The 21,498-nt window shown below is 59.0% G+C and overlaps 1 protein-coding gene across 1 annotated transcript in view; it reads left to right on the plus strand.

Moving 5' to 3' along the window:
- Positions 1-403: 403 nt before the first annotated feature.
- Positions 404-21,498, plus strand: part of SPTBN5 (spectrin beta, non-erythrocytic 5) — a 46,679-nt gene continuing 25,584 nt past the window's right edge. Inside the window, 27 exon segments of the mRNA XM_037835102.1 lie at positions 404-514; positions 704-871; positions 2,231-2,347; positions 4,435-4,592; positions 5,142-5,370; positions 6,212-6,843; positions 7,776-7,914; positions 8,035-8,267; positions 8,528-8,681; positions 8,797-8,997; positions 9,084-9,290; positions 10,812-10,944; positions 12,477-12,586; positions 12,673-12,879; positions 13,802-13,954; positions 14,271-14,401; positions 14,582-14,821; positions 15,160-15,447; positions 16,492-16,732; positions 16,901-17,040; positions 17,246-17,345; positions 18,139-18,309; positions 18,757-18,921; positions 19,404-19,618; positions 20,019-20,205; positions 20,440-20,640; positions 20,867-20,983. Of these exon segments, the coding sequence (XP_037691030.1) occupies positions 404-514; positions 704-871; positions 2,231-2,347; positions 4,435-4,592; positions 5,142-5,370; positions 6,212-6,843; positions 7,776-7,914; positions 8,035-8,267; positions 8,528-8,681; positions 8,797-8,997; positions 9,084-9,290; positions 10,812-10,944; positions 12,477-12,586; positions 12,673-12,879; positions 13,802-13,954; positions 14,271-14,401; positions 14,582-14,821; positions 15,160-15,447; positions 16,492-16,732; positions 16,901-17,040; positions 17,246-17,345; positions 18,139-18,309; positions 18,757-18,921; positions 19,404-19,618; positions 20,019-20,205; positions 20,440-20,640; positions 20,867-20,983 (5,148 nt within the window).

A 21,498-nucleotide genomic window follows, 5' to 3' on the forward strand; every position in this document is an offset into this window, starting at 1 on the left:
CCAGCCTCAGCCTCTCCTGATGTCCCTCTCCCTCCCAGCACAGCCCCTGTGAGCTGCCATCTCCATCCGTGCAGCCGAGCCTCCTCCCCAGGGCCAGGATGCCCCAGGTGAGCCATCTCCTGCTTTCCTTCCCCCTCTCCTATTCACCCCAGGGAGCAGCGGCTGATCACTGTGGCCCGGGGGGACCTCTGGCAGCAGGGCTCTGGAGGTCCTCAGTGTCTCCTCTCCTCCCAAACCTCCATCAGCCCAAGATCTCCAGGCTTGGGGAGAGCTGCAGCAGGCTGCAGGGCTGATGGCAGGTCAGCCCCACGCCCCCCGGCAGCACGTTGGGGCCACCCAATGCCTGTAGCAGGAGGCTCAGCCGCATCGCCCACAGGACGGCTCCCCTAGGGTGGGTCCCACCATGGACTCCGCGTACGAGATGGGTCACGTTCGCAAGCTGCAGGCCCAGCACATGCGGATGCAGGAGAAGACCTTCACCAACTGGATCAACAACGTCTTCCAGCACGGCCGGGTGAGGACGGGCAGGTGCACCCCACGGCCCGCCCCTCCCTCCACCGCAGCTCCCTCGGGGGCAGGCTGTGAGCCCACCTGGCAGAGCTGAGGCCAGTGCTCCTTCCTCCGAGGCAGCTGCCAGGTCCTGGGATGGGGCAGACAGGGGAGGCTGGGCTGACCCTGTATCTCCCCCCGTCTGCTCCCCCAGGTGGGCATGAAAATCCAGAACCTGTACACAGAGCTGGGCGACGGCACCCAGCTATTGCGGCTGCTGGAGCTCATCTCAGGGGAGGCCCTGCCACCCCCCAGCCGGGGCCGCCTGCGCGTGCACTTCCTGGAGAACAACAGCCGGGCTCTGGCCTTCCTCCGGGCCAAGGTGGGCACCAGGGAGAGAGCTCTGGGCTGAGGGGCCGGGGCAGGCAGTGGGCAGGCTGAATGCTGGAGCATCTTTCCTGGACTGAGCTACAGGGAAAGCAGAGGATCTGGGGCCTGGATAACGGAAGATCAGACAGGGGATAGAGGTACAGGGAGCAAGGCCTGCTCCTAACTTGGGGTGCACCCATCTGGCTAAAGCAGGAGAAGTATCATCCCTATTGGGACTGAAATATGCTTTGGTCTGTGATAAGAGAATTGCAGGATTTTAAAGCTGAAAGAATGTTAGTGTTCTCTTAACCATCTCAATTAAAAAATGAGGCAACAAATGCCCAGAATTATTTACCAGGCAAGATCCATGGTGAACTGGCCAGCAGAGCCCTGGATGTGGGGCTGGGGGAGGCAGGCGGAGGGTAGGAAACTAGGGAAGAGCCCCGGATGCTGAGCCAGGCAGCGGAGGGGAGGGGGCAGGGTCTGCCTTGGAGAAGCCAGGCCAGATGGCAGGGGGAGGGGCCTCGGCAAGCAGGAGGGGGTCAGAGTCACCTGCAAGAAAGGGACACACCAAAGGAGGGAGGGACATCAGGGCCATGGAGGACCCCCTGTGGCCAGTGTCAGGGGGGTGTGCAGGCATCGTTTATATTAAGAACTAAGAATCAAGAAGGCAGGGCTCCTGGGCTTGGGCACTGAGCCATACCTGGCCATTCCTGGAGGCTGTGAATTCACGGAGCTGGAGTGGACTGGGCTGCACCTGAGTGTGGGAGCCTATCACTTATGTCCTGGAAGGGAGGTCATGGAGAGCCCCCGGGGCCCTGTTGTCTGGAGAAAAGCCCAGGAGAGAAGAATCCAGAGCAAAAGGAAGGGGAGACCACAGTCCCCAAGCTCCTAAGTCTTTGCCAGAGGAAAAAAGCTGCCAGCCAAGAGAATGTCCCCAGGATGAGACCCTTGGGAGACAGCCATCTCCCCTCCAGGAACTTGGGGGGCACTTGTCTGAGCCCATGGCCCTTGTCAGAGGGGCACCCCTTAAAGCCTCGATGTACAGCATCTCACTTAGATATGTAGTCCTGTGGAGATGACATCCTTGTCTCCGTTGTACATATGAGGCAACTGCGGCCTGGGTTTGCCTGTAGCCCATGCACAGGGAGTCCTCCCACTGGAGTGCTCCAGCCTGGTTCACTAGTTTGAGGCGTCACCTGGGTGGGCTCGAGGCTAAAGACCCAGCCGCTCAGAAAGCATCTCCCACATCGCCCTTGGGAGCCTCCTGGCTGGGGCAGGCTGGACTCCAGGGCCCCTCCCTCCAGCAGCCTTGTCCCCTGGACCCTCGGGTGCTCTGAGTCCTCTCTGGTCCAACCAACCATGCCCACAGGTGCCAATTCCCCTGATCGGGCCCGAGAACATTGTGGACGGAGACCAGACACACATCCTGGGACTCATCTGGGTCGTCATTCTGCGTTTCCAGATTTCCCACATCACCTTGGACAGGGTACGTCTCAGCCCCTGGCCCCCGGTGACCCACCCCAGCCCAGCCCTGGCCTCACCGCAGGCAGTTCCACCCGACTTTTATACCCACAGCTGATCCTTGGTATCCACAAAATAAACACTCACTCTTCAACCACAGGTGAAGAGCTCAAATTGTCAGCGATCCTGCAATTCGCTGAAGGGAGCCCTAGGACTGTGGGCTTCGAGCTGGCCTGGGAGGAGACCCTCACTAGGGAGGGGGTCGAGGTGACTGGCCAGCCCCTGCCTGTCACAACTGAAGTCTTGTCCCCTGCTTGGCACTGAAACCCCGCAACTTTCATTCCTCCTTAATGTGCTGTTGGGGGAAATTAATTGTTGTAGACAGAATCCCAGCCCTGGAGGTTCACAAAATCCCAGAATAGACCCTGCAGATCAAAGACACAGGACTTCCTTCGTGGTCCCCCTTCTCCCTCCAGTTCACCTTTTGCTTCCCTCACAAATGGATGGAAGAGAGAGATAAAGACCTTATTATTATCCATTTCCATAGTTTCATGGTTTCCAAAACACTACCTAAAACTGGATTCTGGTGGGTGAGGAAAGTCAACCTGGAAACCTATGAAACCCTGATGAAAAGAAGCATAAATTTGGCTCATGTCTGGGAGACCCCTTGACTGTGAGCTCCTTTGAGAGCCTTTGTCTGCAGCCCTGGACCCTAGCACGTGGTGGGTGCTCCCAGATATTTACTGAATGAATGGATGGATGGATTTCTAACTGCCCTAAAGCCCATTCACGCAGCTACGCTCCCCTGCCCCCGAGCCAGTTTCAGGTGTCCCTGCAGCCCTTGCCCCTGACTGGCCAGTCCACCGTCCTCCCTGCTGGCTCTGCTCATCCACAGCCACCTCAGGCGTGATCTCAATCCCACCCAGCTCCCTCACGTGCTCAGACCCGGACTCCATGCCTGCCAGCCTCGCCCAGCCACTCCGGGTGCCTGCAGCCAGCCCTGCAATGGCACAACACGCTCCAGGGCCCGGGGGCTCACCTCCCTCTGCCTGGGCCGGGGTCCACACAGCCTTCCTACCCAAGCTCAGGGCCCAAAGAGCAGGGGAAGAAATGCACCTGTGCTGGTTTGACATTTTGAGTTCAAAACCAGGAACTGGTGGAAGAGGGGAGTACACAGGAGAGGATCAGAGAGGAGGAGAAAGGGAGAGGAGAAAGGAGAGGTGGGGTCCCGGGGGGTGAGGGAGTGACGGGGAGGAGGTGGAAGGTGGGCACCACTGAAGGAAGGGGAGTAGGACTGGGAGGCAGATGGAAAGGAGTAGAAGGAAGGAAGGAGGAGGAAAGACATGAGTGGAAGAGAAAAGAAGTGAGGGGAGGCAGATGGGAACCACGAGGGGCAGAATAAGGGAAATTATCAACAAGAGAAACATCAGGGAAAGGAAGCCGAAACCAGACATGAATGAGTCCTTTCCCAGCCGGAAGCAGCTGTGCTGGCCCTTGCCCTCAGGCAGCCCCACGAGGCAGAGAGCAGGTGACTGGACTGTCCCTCTCTCTCTGGTGTTCTTGTGTCCAGCCCAGCCCCTCCCCTTGTCTGCTGGGGGACCCTGGGCAGCTTCCCGACAGGGGACAACCTCCTGTTGTCATCTGTGGAGTGTAAATCATGACAGCACCTATGTCACAGGGTTGTGGGGTGTTGAGAGTGACTGGGGGGAGGGGGGCACTGCACCTGCTTTCCAGAAGGCCCGCAGTGATGGTGACAGTGGCAGCAAGCCGTCAAGCCGGCCTCAACTCTGCGAGGCCCACAGGAGCACGCAACAAATGGGAGCCACTGTTACTGCTGTCACCGTTGCAACTGCAAAGCCAGCTGCCCTGAGGTGACAGCTTTCAGGTGCCCTGCTGCTTTGGAAGGACAGTCTTTCTCTCTCACCCCCAATCCCTGCCCCATCATGAATGGAATCTGGCAGAAACAGATGCTCTGAAAAAAACAGAATCAGCACCTGGCCTCCAGATGGGACAGGAGCAGGGTACCCCCCAGCCTGCCTCCCCACACCCTGCAGGGCCTCTCACCTTCCCACCCTGCCCCCACATGGTCACCCTGCTCCCCTGTCCTGCCAGGAAGAATTTGGGGCCAGTGCCGCCCTGCTGTCTGCCAAGGAGGCCCTGCTAATGTGGTGCCAGCGGAAGACAGCCAGCTACGCCAGCGTGCACATCGCTGACTTCTCCCGCAGCTGGAGCGACGGGCTCGGCTTCTGTGCCCTCATCCATGCCCACAGGTGTGTGGGAGTTGGGGGCACCCAGCGCCGTCCCTCAGCCTGTTTCCCAGAGGCTGAGCCAGCTCCTCCAGGGGTTGGGTCCCTTAGGGGCCTGTGTTCTCAACCTGACCATTCTCCCATGTCCCCTCTGGACCCTGGGCCCCAAAAGAAGGTGAGGCCAATGTGAAGGAGGGCAAGAGGGCAAGAGGTAGAGAGAACTGACACCTGAGACCCTGATTACTATCCCAGGGAACAACATGACCCCTGCTTTTCTCCACTTCCTGCACCCCTGGCTTCTACTCACAGCCCCGGCCCTGCCAAGCCTCCTGCCCTTGTGAAGTCTCTCTCCCCTACCCACAGGCTCTGGCCACTGAGCCAAATTAACCCTCCTTTCCTCTAGCCGGGGCCTCTTCCTTTGGCCAAGGTCTCAGGTAACTGCCTAGGCTGATGGCTGATAAACTATTTCACAGTAAGGCACAAGTGACCAGTAGGAGGTGTTTGCATTTTTTAAAAGTCCACTTAAAACAAAGCAATTCTGCTGGTGAAGAGCCCTCCGTGTTTCTTGCCCAGGCCAGATCTGATCGACTACAGCTCCCTGCGCCCGGAGCACCCGCTGCACAACCTGGATTTGGCTTTCCGCATGGCCGAGCGGGAGCTGGGTGTGGCTCAGCTGCTGGACCCCGAGGACGTGGCGGCCCCTCAGCCCGACGAGCGCTCCATCATGACCTACATCTCACTCTTCTACCACCTCTTCTCCCGCCTACACCAGGGCCAGACCGTCCAGAAGAGACTCACGAAGGTTGTTGAGAAGGGGGGGACAGATGTCACAGGGCATCGAGGCAAAGTGGCGGGAGCACGGGCTCCGGAGTCACACAGACTTGGGATTGAAGCCTGCCTCAGCCCTTTAGCCTGTCCTGGATAACAGAAGCCCACTGTGGGTGTCCTGGGGGCATAAGCAGGGGGCCCAGCTCAGTGCCCGGCACACGGGGATGCCAGGCAGGCAGTGCCCCACCCCCACCCCAAACCCCATTCTCAGACTCTTGGCTCCTACAGGATTAAACGGCTGTAGAAGACTTAGGACTGGGAGAGCTAGGAGTCTGCCAGGACAGGCAAAGTGGAGGCTCTGCTGGGCAGGGGATACTGAGTCCATTTTCTGGGGGGCTTTCTTGCCCGCTGGACACAACGGCAGAGGCGGAGGCCCAGGAGAGCTGTTCTCAGGATTGGTGTCTCAGATGGGGTTGCTGGGGGAGTGGGGGGGGGGGGTGCAGGTCAAGGACTCTGAGCTTGTTCAGGGGAGTGGGGGCCTCAGGGGCAGGGAAAGGAGACCCAGAACAAGAAGAGCAGCCTAAAGGGCCTTGACCCCCAGAGATGAGGCCAAATGGGGTAAAAGAAGATGCAAGAAGGCAGGACACAGTCTCTCCCCAGAAACATCAAGAGGGGCCTGAGTATACAATGTGGGTAGACCTACTTCTCTGGGAACTGGGGGGTAACCCCCATCTTAGTGCACCCTCAGCTGAGAGAGGGAGGTATAGCCCATCTTGGGCAACTCTGGCTGGCACTCAGCATCCAAAAGGGCAGTGCCTCCATCCCAGGGCTTGTCCGAGGTGCCACCCTCACCCCTTTCTCGTGCCCTCCACCAGATCCTGCTTCAGGTCCATGAGGCAGAGGAGCTGCAGACCCAGTATGAGCGGCTGGTGGCCGACCTGCTACGCTGGATTGCAGAGCAGCAGGTGCAGCTGGAGGCACGAGATTTCCCAGACTCACTCCCTGCCATGCGCCAGCTACTGGCAGCCTTTGCCTCCTTCCGCACCCAGGAGAAGCCACCGCGGCTGCAGCAGCGAGGGGCCACTGAGGCCCTGCTCTTCCGGCTGCAGACGGCGCTCCGAGCTCAGAATCGCAGACCCTTCCTGCCTCCCGAGGGCCTGAGCCCTGCAGAGCTCTCCCAGCGCTGGGCAGGGCTGGAGCAGGCAGAGGCTGCACGGAGCCAGGCCCTGCAGCAACGACTATTGCAGCTGGAACGGCTGGAAACCCTGGCCCGGCGCTTCCAGCACAAGGCGGCGCTCCGGGAGAGCTTCCTGATGGACACGGAGCAGGTGCTGGGCCAGGCCGGAGCCCTGCCAGCCAGCCTCGCCATGGTGCAGGCAGCCGCCCAGAGGCTGGGCATGCTGGAGGCTGGCATCCTGCCCCAGGAAGGGCGCTTCCAGGCCCTGGCCGAGATCACGGACATCCTCCAGCAGGAGCAGTACCACAGCTGGGTAGATGTGGCTCACAGGTGAGCCCTGGGCACATGAGTTGTCCTCACAAGCCAAGGCTTTCCTGCCACTCCCCCATCCTTAAAACCTGCCCATTCCTGGCCTCAGAGGAAAGAGATGATTTATGGGTTCAGGGGCTCCCTTTAAAAACTGATGCCTGAAATTCCCATGGATGCCTGAAATTCCACTATCTGAAATTCATCCCTTTGGTAAAGCATTTTCTTTTCGAGGTAGCCTGTCATTAATTCATTCATTGAACAAGTATTTATTTATTTATTGAGTATCCACTATGTCCCAAGCACTATTCTAGGTGCTGAGGATTTAGCAGTGAAACGACAAACAAAAAACCCTGCCCTACTAAGGAAAACAGACAAGGGAAATATAGAGTGTGTGAGGTAGTGATTAAAAATTAAAGCTGGATAGGGGAATATGAGGTGTCCTGGTAAGGAGGGGCAGGTACCTGGTGGCTAAGGTGGTGGTGGGGGCTTCAGTGGGAAGCTGAATTTTGAGTAAAGGCCACAAAGAAGTGAGGGAGGTGGCCAAGGAGATATGCGGGAAGGACTATTCTAGGCAGAGGGAATGGCAAGTACAGAGTTCCAAGTTGGGTGCGTGCCTGGCATGTTTGAAAAATAGCATGGAGGCTGGTCTTGGCTGAGGTGAACAAGCAGTATGGAGGTGATGGGGGAAGGTGTCCAGGGGGGTGAACAGGTGAGGAATCAAAGCTTTAGTCTGGGCACCTGGAAGGATGGAGTTGCTATCAACTGAAGTGGGGACTACAAAGGAGGACAGGGAGGCCCTGAAGACCCAAGGGCCTCCTTCTCGCTTCTCTGCCTGTGTCTAAGAACAGGACACACTGCCCCAACTGCCCCATCCAGGGAGCTCCGGCTGGGATCACTCAGGTAGCTTCCCAGCCCCAGCCCATAGAAGAACACCTTATTCCCCCATCCTCCAGGCAAATGGAGATCAGCCAGCGCTGGGAGAGGCTCCTGCAGCGTCTCCAAGGGCAGAGGAAGCAGATGGCCAGCAGGCAGGCTGTGCTGAGCCTGCTGCAGGAGGTGGAGGCTGCCTCCCACCAGCTCCGGGAGCTCCAGGTGGGCCCGGGATCAGCAGGTCCCCGGGGAATACAGCAGGGTGCGGGAGCTTCCCAAGTGCTGGCACTCAAGGGCACCCAGCACCCTTGGTGGCTGCCATGACCGTTCATCTCTGGCCAGGTGCCGGCCAGCTCCACAGCCTGCGGGCAGCAGCTGGCAGAGGTGGTGGAGCTGCTGCAGAGGCATGACCTGTTGGAGGCACAGGTCTCCGCCCAGGGAGCTCGTGTGAGCCATCTTGTCCATCAGACCGCAGAGCTGGACTCCTCAGAGGACCCCAGTGTGGCAGGGCTGCAGGCCAAGGCCCAGGGGCTGACCCAGCTCCATCAGAACCTGGTGTCCCTTATCAGGGCCCGGTAAGCCCCACCCCATCTTCTCTACCTTCCTCCAAAACTTTCCTGTCACCCAAGTAATTTCCTGCCCCAGGTTTAGAATACTGCTGTGCTGGCAACTTCTCCAGACTTATCCTCAGCCCCAAGGCTTCTGTCTCACCTCTTAAGTCGTCCACAGAAATGAAAAATCCTGTCTAAGAGGGAGTGTCTGTCCCCTGATGGGGACCCACACACACACACATCCCAAGCTCCCCCAGCCTGGCAGTGGCCATTCTGTCCCTCAGGCGGGCCCTCCTGGAGCAGGCCCTGCAGCACGCAGACTTCCTGAGTAACTGTGAGGAGGAGGAATCCTGCTTGAGGGAACACAGGCAGCTGGTGGAAAGTGCGGCCCTGGCCCGGGAACTCAGCCAGATCTCAGCCGCCCTGCAGAAACTCAAGGTGCCTGCTACCCTCTGACCCTGCCGGCCCCATCTCCCCGCCTGCCCCTCCCGGGATCCCCGCCGCCTCCCCTCTCCCTTTCCTTCACCCACCTCCCCGCGCTGCCCTCCGCTAGGCAGTGGAAGCCGAGATCCGCCGCCACCAAGCCGTGTGCGCGGATCTCGTGCGGAGGGGGCGCGACCTCGGCGCCCGCAGGCCCCAGACGCAGCCGGATCCCGGGGAGCTGGCCGAGGCCGTGAAGGGCGCGTGGCAGCTGCTCCGGGCCCGGACGGCGGGGCTGGGCGAGCGGCTCCAGGCGGCGCTGCTGGTCAAGCAGGTACCGGGGCGCGCGCGCGGGGCCGGGCGGGCAGGACGGGGCGTGCGGGGTCCAGCCCGCGCCTAGCCCAGCACCCCGTCCCGCAGTACTTCGCGGACGCGGCGGATGCGGCCTCGTGGCTGCGCGAGCAGCGGCCCCTGCTGGAGGGCGCGTCCTGCGGGCAGGACCAGGCTGGCGCCGAGGCCCTGATGCGGCGCCACCGGCAGCTGGAGCGCGCCCTGCGCGCCTTCGCCGCGGAGGTGCAGCGGCTGGAGGAACAGGCGCGGGCGGCCGCGGCCCGGGCATCGCTCTCGGTGAGTGCTGGGACCGGGCACGGGGCGGCCACCGGGAGGGGGAAGGCAGAGAACGGGAAGGGCTTCCCAGGCCAAATGCTTACAGTTAGGTCCATGCGCTGTGCACCCGCCTCCCGTGCTCTGTCCCCACTGGACCAGGGCGAAAATGGGAAGGTCTTTGTGTTCCCTGACGCCAAGGTCGTGGCTTTAACCTGGGCTTGGGTATGCTCCCCCACCATCCTCAGCAGCTTCTCACCTGCTGACCCGGCCCAGGGTTAGTAGGACAGGTCTGCCCACATGTATTGAGGTCATCACAAGCACAGTTGGCTTGGCTTGCTTGGCCCCACAGTTTCAAGCCATCAATCAGAGTCCTCCAGGAATGTCCCCAGTTCCAAAGCCACCCTTCACCCCAAGCCCTGTTTCCATTCCAATGTTCTGAAAGGTTTGGCTCACTCTTCTGACTTGGCTGTTGTGGATTGCGGGGGTGGGGGTGGGGGTGGGGAGTTATGACGGGATCTATCTCTCTTTACCAGACTGCTTTCTGAAACCCTTCCCCCAGTTTTTAAAAAATACATATAGGGTCCTGGCAATGTGGCCCCACCCTATAATGGTTCACAGCCCCCTTTAAGAAGTCATGTAACTCAAGATGTGTAAAAGAGGGCCCTCAGAGCCTACACCCACCTTTGGCCCCTCCACCCCTTCCCCAAGGAAGCTCAGCCTTCAATCTAGAATCCCTGTTTGCCACACCAGCTTCTGCCTGCCCAGGAACCTCTCCTCCACATTCCTGACCCTCCTTTCCGACCAGAGTCCCATCCACCCTGTGAGCTGCAGCTCAGGTCCTCTGTTCCGGAGGCCGCCTGGAGGGAGGTGGCCTGGCAGAGATGTCAGGAGACAGGAGCACGGGGTTCTGGTCCCAGCCTAATTGTGCGGCACCTCACGTCCCTCCCAGGTCGGAAGGGTTGATGGTTCTAACTTAGCCTAAATCAATCGCTCCTTTTTCTTTTGTATATATTCCCTGGACTCCATAATAAATGAGTTTTGGATATAGATCCACAGTATGTTAGCAGTTGTCTGCTGCAGCCTCCTCACTTCGCAGATGAGTTAGTTAATGATCAGAGAGGCCAAATTCCTGCTCAGGGTCATGCAGTTATGCCTGCTGGAGACCCCCCACTCCCCGTCTGAACTGTTTCTACCCCATCCTATACTGGGTATCTATGATACTTCATTCCTAGCCCTTATGTTATATAAACACGTAATGCTTTTATTATAGGACTATAATATTGTTTTCTTCATGTTCCATGGGTATTTTCCTTTTCTTGTTTGAATTGATTATTTAATTGAATGAATGGCAGGTTCCTTACCCTTCTTTTCTTCCTCTCCTGCCCACTGGTGCTGGCATTGCTGGAGTGATTAGGCCTGACCCCTGGCATTGTCAGGCCCTTGCTTTGCCTAATAATGCTGGGTTGGGGGTGGAGAGGTACCCCGTGGCTGGGCGTGGAGGTTGCTTTGGCAGCTGAGCAAAACTTTCCATTCTCCATACAGGGGGAGCTCCCAGAAGGCTGGAGCAGGGTTGATGGGGATGCAACTGGGAGACCCCAGCATGAGACCCAAATCTGGGCAGCACTGGGCAGCCAGCCCTCACGCCCCCACGTCCAGATGCTCTTCTGCTACCAAGGTACACGAGCAGGGTTGTGGCTCCCGAGAGGCTTTGTCTCCCCTTTCTGTAGGGAGATACAGTGCTGTATCATGATGTCCTTGACAACTTGTCTACATCCAACATGGGAGCCTTAACAGGATGTTATGAGCAAAAGGTTTGAACTTAATCTGTGTGGCTCTCTAGGGCATCCAAGGACTGAAGGAAACAAGTTAAGGGGAGGGCGGTTTGGGCTCCGAAGAAGGAGGTACTTAGTGCCACGCAAAGCTAGACCAGGCTGCTAGTCGGGGAGAGCTCCCTGCCACCAGGCTGCCACAGGAGGACAGGCTGAGATGAGCTGAGATGCTCACTTAGGCCTCGTCCTGCCCAGCATTCTCTGAGTCTTCTTTCTCCCCCTTCATACTGTTTTGTTTCCTTCCCTTTTCTAGTCTTTCTCTGTGCCTTTTCCTCTCCAGTCCCCTCATCCCAACCCTGAGCAGTCTGCTCCTTGCTCAGGGCAGAGGCTGTGGGAGGGAGAGCAGGTACATGTCCATCCTGGGTGGGGAGCCCCAGCCTGTGCTCTCTGCAGCCCCACTGTCCCAGCACCTGCCACCAGAGCCACTTCACAATCCTGCCCTGCAAATGCTCCTCTGGCAAGGCCCGTCAAAGCCACACTTTGTCATTGGAACCTTTCCCAACTGTCCCAGACTGTTCTGGCCTTTTTTTTCCCCCAGACACCCATAGTATTTATTTTGCCCAGTGTATATCCTGCCTATCTATAGACAGTCTTGGATAATGTCCCAATTGCTCCAGGTCTGTGAACTTTACAGGCCTGAGATGGTCACGGCTCACTAGCTCGCACAGGACCAGGCACAGGGGAGCACTAAGTGATAAGATGCCAAGCAAAAGTGGGGGGTTTTCCTCCTGAAGCACTCAAATGGCCAATTCCCGAGACACTGGGGTTTCAAAGAAAGAAGGAGTTTATTGCTAATCACAAAACAGGAGACCAGGTGGCCTACTGGCCCAAGAATCTGTGCCCCTGAACTTCGGAAACTCTGGTAGTTTTCTAGTATCAAAAGATAGGCAGGTTTTAGGATGATGAGCACAATGGCTCAAGATGATGAGGTTAGAGATGACCTAATTATGGAGCATGCACAGATTGATTATGTGCTAGTAAGATAGTTTAGGAATTTGGGAGGGTTAATCCTGGGGTGACTCAAGTTCCTTCATTAATAAACATTAGGGACTGTCTTTAGTGATCATAAAACTCTAAAGTTGTGAAACAGGATGAGGGGGTATAAGCCGGGCCAGTCATGAGGTTTTCACAATCACAAGATAAAGACTATATCATTATACAATCATTATTGAACTGGGCCACAGTTCAGCAACCTCGGGCATTTCCCTTTCTCCATTTTACAATATGTGAGAAAGTCAGAAAAGCATCTGTATCAGATTCAGTCATCGTAATTATTTGTTAATTCTTAATTCTCAGTTATGCTTCCACCCCCACTGGTGAGCTGCTGGGTGGAGAAGGAAGTGGGACCTGAGCTCTCTCAGAACCTGTTCTTTCACAGGTTTGCACTTCACCAGCCTCCCAGGGAGGGCCCTGGAGCTGGTGCACCAGACGGGCCCTGACACCCAGGAGTTGAGGGACTCGGAGAGCTGCCCAGCCAAGGTGCCCCAGGTACAGCTGCTGGCCCCAGCCTGCCAGGGCTTCTGCTGTTTGGGCTGCTGGGAGCCCCCAGGACATGCTGCCTTCTGTCGGCACAGGTGGTTCCTGCCCTGAGCCCCCCGGGGGAAGGCCCAAGGAACCAGGGGGCCCAGGCTTGCTGGGAAGCTTCCAGCCACTCTGGCCCCTGGGGCCCCCAGGAAGTGACCCTGCCGGTTGAGCCTGACCCTGACTTTGATCCCAACACCATCCTGCAGACACAGGACAGCTTGAGGCAGGACTATGAGGGCCTGCAGGCCCTGGCAGAGGTAGGGCCCCTTGCTGGAGAAACTTTCAGTGAGCACCTACTCTGAGCTAGACCCTGTGCCGGAGCCCAGGGCACAGTGCAGTGGCTGGACACACTCCCTTGTCCTCAAGGAGCTCACGTCATGGTGGACATGTCACACGAGTCCCTGGGTGGATGCAGGTGTGATGGGAGCACATGAGGGGAGCCCAGGGCAGATGTGCAGGTCAGGGATGGTGTTCCAGTTTGCTAAAGCTGCCAAAATGCAATATACCAAAATAGATTGGCTTTTATAACAGGGATTTATTAACTTGCAAATTTATAGCTCTGAGGCCATGAAAATGTCCAAATTAAGACATCAACAGAACTGATACCTTCTCTGAAGAAAGGCTGCTGGCATCCAGGGTTCCTCTGTCAGATAGCAAGGCACATGGCAAAGTCTGCTGGTCCTTTGCTCCTGGGTTCCGTTGCTTTCAGCTTCTGATTTTAGTGGCCTGCTCTCTGAGCATCTGTGGGTCCTCTCTTAGCATCTCTGGGGCATTTCTGTGTCTACTCTCTCCAAATGTCTAGGCCTTTTATCCTCTCATAAAGGACTCCAGTAAAGGAATAAGACCCACCTTGAATGGGCAGGGTCACATCTCAACTGAAACAATCTAATCAAAAGGTCCCACCCACAATAGGTCTGCCCCCAAGGGATGGATTAAAAGAACATGGCCTTTTCTGGGGTACATAACAGCTCCAAACTACCACAGACGGTGTCTCTGAGGGGAGGATATTTAAGCTGAGACTTGAACGTGGAGAAGCAGAGAGCAAAGTGGGGAAAGGGGAGAGACTCTTGCCTAGCCCTGGGCTCTGCAGCCAGGTGGGTGGAGCAGCCCCTCGGCCTGCTCTGAGGACCCTGCAGGGAGCATCAGCCCTCACCCTGCTCCCGGGGCCCCTCTCCTCAGCTCCGCAGGGCCCGGTTGGAGGAGGTGGTGCTCCTGTTTGCCTTCTACAGCTCCTGTGGAGAGCTCCAGTCCTGGCTGGAGGACCAGGCTGTGCTCTTCCAAATTCTGCAGCCACAGGCTGACAACTTGGTGGCCTCACAACTCAAATATGAGGTACAGCCCCTCAATGATGAGGGGAGTCTTGGACACTTGACCCTGCCCCACTCCGTATGCCTGTCCTTCTCCCCCTCTCCTGCCTCCCTGTCATTCACTCCTGTGCCTCAGTGCTCCACATTATCTGTGGTCCTGTCTGGGAGGGGGCACTGAGGGCATTGCCTTGAATTCTGAGGCCCACCCAGCCCTTGTCCTTCCCAAGGACAGCTGCTTGAACATCTCTAGCAGAGAGCATGCCAGAGGTCATGTGTAGTCTTGAGCAGAGTGTGGGAAATGAAAAAGCTCCCTTAGAGGCCTGGATCCTCCTTCTCCCCAGAACTTCCTCACTGCCCTGGCTGTGGGAAAGGGCCGCTGGGCTGAGGTCGGCAGCGCTGCTAAGCAACTGAAGCAGAAATGTCCTGGGGATGCCACGAAAATCCAACAACTGCACGAAGAACTGAGCCAGAGGTAAGAATGAGGAGAGAGGGCAGGGCGATGGTGCAGGGGCTGGGCTTGTCAGAGACAAGGAGGAGAGGGCATGGACATGGCTGGCCTGGTGGCTTCTACATGAGTGAGCCTCTCGCCGAGGCCCCAGGATGGAAAGAGAGGCCTCCCTGTGATGGACACTTGCCCTGTGCCCCTGCCCAGGTGGGGGCAGCTGGAGGCCCTGAAGGAGGAGAAGGAAAGGCAGCTGGTGCAGATCACGCGCGTGAGCAGTTTTCTGCAGGAGTGTGGATCCGCACAGGTCCAGCTGCGGGACCTGATACTGAGGCTGGAAGGCCTGGAGCTGGGGAGCCCAGAGGGCAGCCACCACGTCCTGCCCCTGGCCCAGCAGAAGCTCCCAGTGCTGGAGGGGACAATCCACCACCTCCAAAGGGTGGCCTCAGAGTACGGCCTGGGCTGGGTATGGTGACAGTGCACGGGGAGGCAGTGCAGGCAGAGGGGGCGGGCCTGAGCCCAGTTACAGAATGAGGAAGGGACAGAAATTGGGATGGGCAGGATGTGCTTGTCTGAAGGGCTGGAGCAAAGATGGGGGAACCATCGGCCTGAGAAAATGCTCATGGGTACAGGAAGAGCCACATGCTCTTGCTGCCCCTAGGTCAAGGGTGAGGTGGGAGTTCAGAGTCGCCATCACTTTCTCCGGGGCAACAGGGGCCTGGGAGGAAGGTACATGCCCTAAGCATGCCCAGGACGGCGCTGAGTGTGCAGTGGGCCCTGTCTTCCAGGGTGGAGGAGTCAGGCCCCGAAGAGAGCCGGCCCCTGCAAGAACAGGTGAAGATGCTGCAAGGGCTGCTGAAGCAAGTGCAGGGGCAAGCGGCCCAGCAGGCCCAGGCCCAGGCGCAGGCCCGGGCCCGGCAGAGCTTCCTGCAGGAGAGCCGGCAATTGCTGCTGTGGGCAGGCAGCATCCGGGCTCAGCTGCACAGCAAGGAGGTGGTGGCGGACGTGGCCTCAGCCCAGCAGCTGCTAGCGGAGCACCAAGACCTGCTGGAGGACATCCGCCCGCAGCAGGAGAGGTCAGGACAGGAGGGCGGACGGGGCCACGCATCGGCCTGGCCCAGGCCTGCAGGGATCATGCCCAGAGAGGGAGGGGCAGGAAGCAGCATGGCCACCCAGGCAGATGGCCCAGGCTGATGGCTGGCGTGACGCTTGAGGCAGGTTTACAGCTGTCTCAACTGGGTCAGGGATCCTGCAACGTCAGGGAGGGAACCAGGGCACAGTCTGAGCCGCCCCCGAGGTTCTCTGCATTGCACGCTTGGCCATGCTCCGTCCAAGGGAGCTGGATAGATTGCTTGCCATCAGGGCGTCCCGCCTCCCAGGCCATTCCGGGTAACCCAGACCCTCCTGGCCCCTGGAGTCAAATGGCTCAGCACTCACCCATGGGGTTAAGATACACACCTCAAGGGCTGTGCCTCTCCTCCTGCAGGGGTGGCGCTACTGGCCCAGCAGGCAGGCCATATGTACCAGTGGTCAAGTGGGCACTGAAATCCACCTCCTCCTTTGCTTGCCAGACTCCCCTACCCGGTTCAGGGCTGCATCAGCTCATCAGCTCAGAGGAAATGGAGCTCTTGTTCTAATTCACACAAAGTTGTGACCTGTTCCCAAGCTGAGGACCTGCAAGCAGCACTTAGCAGAAAGGGTGACTTTTCTAATGCCACTAAAACCTCATGTGGGCTAGCAAGGGCTCTGTGTCAGGTGTGTGGTTTGAGCGGTTTTTCTCATATTGCATTGTGCTGCCCAGCCCTGTCCTCTTGCCTGGGCACCGGCCATCGGCAGTCCACATTTGCAGGCCAGACATCTGGAGCAAAGAGTGTGGCATGGCGGGAGCGTGGCAACTGTGCCTACTAAATCCTGAGTTACTGGGCTGGGCCTGTGACATTCAGTGCCTCTTTAGTGAGCTGGGCCACAGCCGCGAACCCCCTGGGCTAACCAGCCTCACACCACTCCTGCCAGTGACCCTCACGTCAGAGGTCCGAGATGGATGAATGAGGAAGCAGGAGGGGAGGAGGTGGCGAGAGGAGCTGGTTAGGGTTCGACACTCTGCCTCTCATCCTGGGCAGGCCGCAGCAGCTGGAGGCTCAGGGCCAGCACCTGGCAGCTTTGGACTCCCTGGACTCCCAGGAGATGACCAGTGTCCTGAGGCTCCTGGGCCAGCAGGGCCGGGAGCTGAAGCTGGCCTGGGAGCAGCGACAGCAGCGGCTGCAGGAGGGGCTGGAGCTGCAGCGCTTTGGCCGCAAAGTGGACGGTTTCACCGCTGCCTGTGCCAACCACGAGGCCTTCCTGCGTCAGGACAAACTCGGGGTATGGAGCTGGGGATGTGGAACCGGGCGCTGCTCCCCCACCACTGGAGGGAACCCAGCTCCTTAAGCCCAGAAGCGAGGCTGGGCGGGAGGCCCCTGGGCTGGCGGTGAGTGAGATGGTGCTGACCCCGGTCCTCCCAGATGTGACCCAAGGTCTCTGCACCCCCAGGAGGACACTGGGGAGGCCCAGAGCCTGCTGCAACAGCACCGGGAATTCGAGCTTCTCCTGGACACCCTGGGCCCTGGGGTAGAGGCTCTGCAGGCACATGGCGAGAGGCTGGCTCAGAGCCAGCACCCTGCAGCCCCCGAGTGAGTCTGGGCTGACAGCAGCATGGCCTACCTCTCTTTCTCAGTCTGCACAGACTGCTTCCCTGAGGCTGGTGGGGGTCCCCCAGACCCAGAAGGGTTGAGGGGAGGAGGAGCAGAGGGGTACAGCCTGGGCTGGGGTGAGCCCGACCTTTGGGGTGGGCCTTGGAGCAGGGGAGAGCCGCCCCTGCCTCCACCTACCCTCCAGGGTCAGAGAGCGGCTGCAGCGTGCCCAGACACAGTGGACCAGGGTCCAGGGAAGACGCGAGCAGAGGAGGAGGCAGCTGCTGGCTTCCCTCCAGCTCCAGGTGAGGGGCCCGGCCCAGGGGGCAGGAGGCCTCCCCAGGAGCCATGCCTCAGAGTCCCCTGCTGCACTGACAACAGGGACACCGTATGCGCCACTTCACAAATTTCCAAAGCACTTTTCACGCGTCAAATCATTTCTCCTTACACCACCTCTCGAGGCAGGTAACATGGCCCCGATTTTTCCAGATGAGGGCACCTGAGGCCCGTGGCCTGCATCAGTCTCAGGGGCAGAGTGGAACGAAAGTCCAGGCCTCTTGAATATCCCCACCCGTCACCCCCACTCTCCCTCATGCAGTTATCCCCCCTCCCCAGCATGGCCGGCGCTCTCGGGGCTCTCGTGTGGGTCGTGGCGCCAGCTGCAGACCTCGGCTCGCTCGGTTATTCGTGCAGCCCCTGGAGGTGCTCGGGGCTGGGCCAGTCCACGGGCCTCCCAGAGCTTGAGCCTGTTTGGAGAAGTGTGACCCATACATGACCCAGGGTGGGCTGGAGCAATGGGGACTTAGCCAGGTGCCCCTCACCTCTGTGCACAGGGTGCTGTGGGGCCCTCACCCTGAGTCCCGAGGCCACCTTCTACTGTTTTCCCTGAGACATCTTCCCTCCCCATCTCCTCAGTTTCCCCTTCCCCATTAGGGGACCCGGAGCCTCAGGCCTCATCTCTCCGGGACTCCAGAATTGGTTCCTCTGGGCCCTCTCTTGCCCACGGAGGTCCCTGAGACCCTTCTCCCTAGTGGTCTTTAAACCAGCCCTCACCACCAGGCTGTGAGACTCTCCTCCTCTCTCCTGGTTCTTGGGCAGGAGTGGAAGCAGGACATGGAGGAGTTGATGCTGTGGATGGAGGAGAAGGGGTTGCTTGTGGCAGGTGATCCCCCCCGAGAGCCCAGCAGCCTCCTGCGGAAACTCAAGTGGCACGAAGCAGCAGAGAGCGAGCTGCTGGCCACCCGCGGGCACGTGGAGGACCTGCAGCAGGTGGGGGACACTAGACAGAGGGCGCAGGGCCTCCTTATCTGCAAATTTCCAACCCAAACTGCACTGCACGTTTTCATGGGAGAAACTACCTCAGTTACCATGAAATTAGGACCCTGCAGCTGCCTCCTTCCCTCCTTGCCTTGGCCCCTGAACCAGCCCAGAAAGTTGCTGTCACCCCTTCTCCCTCACCTCTCCGGGGCAAGTTCCAGAATCTGCCACCTCTACCAGAGCAAAGCTCTTCCCAGCCGTCAGCCTGCTGCATGCCCACCCTGCCCTGCTGCCGCTACCCGCAGAACTAGGGCCACACAAGCAGCTCAAGCCCAGGCGGCCTGTGGCAAGAGCTTGTAGCCAGCTACCCGCTGCCTCTCCCGCCTGGGTCCGGCCTGCTGTGGCCCTCATGCTACCAGCATCCCAGCCAAACTCCCTGGGCTTTTGTCTCCACTCCAGGTTGGGAGAGAGCTGCTGAGCACTGGGCCCCCTGCCCAGGGGGACGTGCAGGCCGGGCTGCAGGCCCTGAGTAGCAAGTGGGAAGTGTTGACACGCCAGATGGCAGAGCATGGGGACAAGCTGTGGCAGGCCAGACAGCAGGAGCAGCTCCTGGGGCTGCTGCAGGTCAGCCGGACGAGGGGTACAGGGCAAAGGGGGGAGACTGAGGCTGAGCAGGCAGGAAGGGGAAGGTGAGGGATGGGGCCTGGGTGGTCTGCTTGCTCTGGAGTGGCCCTGGGGAGTCCAGCAGCCCTTGGAGGTCTAGCCTGAAGCAAGTTGAACATGACTTTACCCACCAATAGGAACTGACAGGATTGTCTTCTCTGTGCCTTGTGCTTGGTCAGCACAAGTTGAGTTCCCCTGGGAATGTAGAAGCTTGAAGAGATGAGGGGTTCATGAGGCTCCAGGAGAAGGTTTGGGTACTGCTGGTTGGGGGTTGACAATGGAGAGGCAGAGGTCCCCAGTAGGTCCCTGGTGAATCTGGGGCGCCCACAGACCTGCCATCTTGGACACTGTGGCCTCCAGCCAGGGGCAGGCAGAGCCCAAGCAGGGCCATCTGCTGTCCTGTGCGTGGAGAGCCTAAGGCAGCCCCCTGCATCCCTGCCCAGGGTGCCAAGGAGAAGTTGGAGCATCTAGAGGGGAGCCTGCAGAGTATGGAAATGGGACAGGACCTGCGCTCAAGCCGGGAGCTGCAGAAACAGCTCTGCCAACTGGAGGGCAAGAGACAGGCGCTGGCCAGTGAGGTGGCCGCCCTCAGCTTCCAGGCCCACCAGGCGGCCAGTTCCCAGACCCTCCTGGAGGAGACCCAGAAGTGCCTCCAGAGGTGGGGCCCCATCCACCCACTGGCCTGTTTGCCCCTCTTCACCCTGCTGTGTGTCACTTCCCCAGTTAGCTGGAGCCCAGAAGGGTGGCTCCTGCAGGAACTGAGGTTGTTATAACAGCCTTCCTTTACATGTGGAGTCATTCCTGGGGTAGGAGGGTCAGAGACTCCCCCCAGTTAGGCATCCCAAGCAAGGCACCCCTCAGTCTGACATCAGGCGGTTCATCTGGGAGAGGAGGTTGAGCCCTGGACCCTCAGCAGTTGCCTCCCCCACATCAGATGAGGCTTCTCCTCCCACTCTCCTGCTTTGCTCCCCGTGGGTCCCTGCTGGGCCAAGGAAAGGACCGAGGGCCTGGTCCACACCACGTTCTCAAGCTCCCCCCTCTCTTCTCCCTCCTCCCAGGTGTGAGTCCCTGCAGGGGCGTCTGGCCACTCGGCACCAGCAGCTGCAGGCCTCGGTTGAGTGGTACCAGTTTGATCACTTGAGCAAGATGGAGCTCGCGTGGGTGGCTGAGCATATGCCTAATGCCAGCTCCCCCCACCACACCAAGAGCTTGGATGGTGCCCAGAGGCTTTGCCGAAAGCACAAGGTAATGACTCCCTGTTTCTCCCAGGACCCCAGACTTCAAAAGCTCTCTGCCTCAACCCAGGGTGTCTGGGCCTCTAAGCCCCTGGATGTCCAGACTTCTAGGTCTCCGCCCCCCCGCCATTTTGGCCCTGGGGATTTTGCCATGATGGGGGCCTACAGTCATCCATGGTTCTGCTCTGGGCACCGTGGTTAAGGTTATCCAGAGGCTGAAGCCCACCACCCTGGTCTGTGGCAGGAGCTCCAGGCGGAGGTGAAAGCCCACCAGGGATGGGTGCAGCGAGTGCTGGGTTCCGGCCAGAGCCTAGTAGCCTCCAGGCACCCCCAGGCCCAGCACATAACGGAGCAATGCCAGAAGCTGGAGGGCCGCTGGGCAGAGCTGGAGCAGGCATGTGAGGCACGGGCCCAGAGCCTGGGGCAGGCTGTGGCTTTGCAACAGGTAGGGTGCCCAGAGCACAGGCCAAGCTCTGTGGGCGCAGGGTCTGGGGGCCTTTCAGAGAGGTGATGGCAGCAGATGGGGACATGGGTGGGTGATGGGTGGTAAGCACTCTGGGCACAGAAGCTCCCTTGAGCTCACCACTGGAGGGTAGGAGCATGAGGCCCTCGGTGTACGATGGGAGGCCCCATCTGCAGTCATCAAGGTGAGTCAAGGCCATTCTCGGCAGTATTTTCTGGATGTGTCAGAGCTGGAGGGCTGGCTGGAGGAGAAGTGGCCACTGGTGAGCAGCCAGGACCCCGGCAGAGACAAGGCAGCCACCTGCAGCCTCATCCGGAAGCACCAGGTACCAGCCCTGAGCATCCCCTTCCTGCCCAGACTTGAGTGATGAGGGACCAGGAGGAAAGGGTCTGTCACCCTCCCAAAGGGCGCATCCTCCTTCTTGGAGACACACAGCTCTGCTCTGTCCTCCAGCTCCATCGCCATCATCTACCCAAATCCCACAGCCTCCCCCTCAGCACCCCCAGTGCTCCCCTTCTTCAGAGGTAACCCAGACACTGACCTAAGACAATTCTCTCCCTTCTTTAGTCTCGTTACTATTCTTGCCTACCTCTGTGGCCTCAGGATTCCTCTGCCTTCTCTTCTTGCTTCCTGTCCTTCCCTCCCCCAGCATTGTGCTACCCTCTTGGGGTCACCTTCTCTAGCCCTCTCCATGTCTTCCACAGGTTTCTTCCTCCCCAGGCTTTGACTATCATCCTTTGAGCTAACCAGATGTCTTTTCTGCACCTACCTCCTTCCACAAGCATCCCCTGATTAAAGGAAGGGAGGCCTGGAACTCACCCTCCTTTTTCCTAGAATTGA

The sequence above is a fragment of the Choloepus didactylus genome, chromosome 4 (assembly GCF_015220235.1).
Source record: "Choloepus didactylus isolate mChoDid1 chromosome 4, mChoDid1.pri, whole genome shotgun sequence".
NCBI lineage: Eukaryota > Metazoa > Chordata > Mammalia > Pilosa > Megalonychidae > Choloepus > Choloepus didactylus.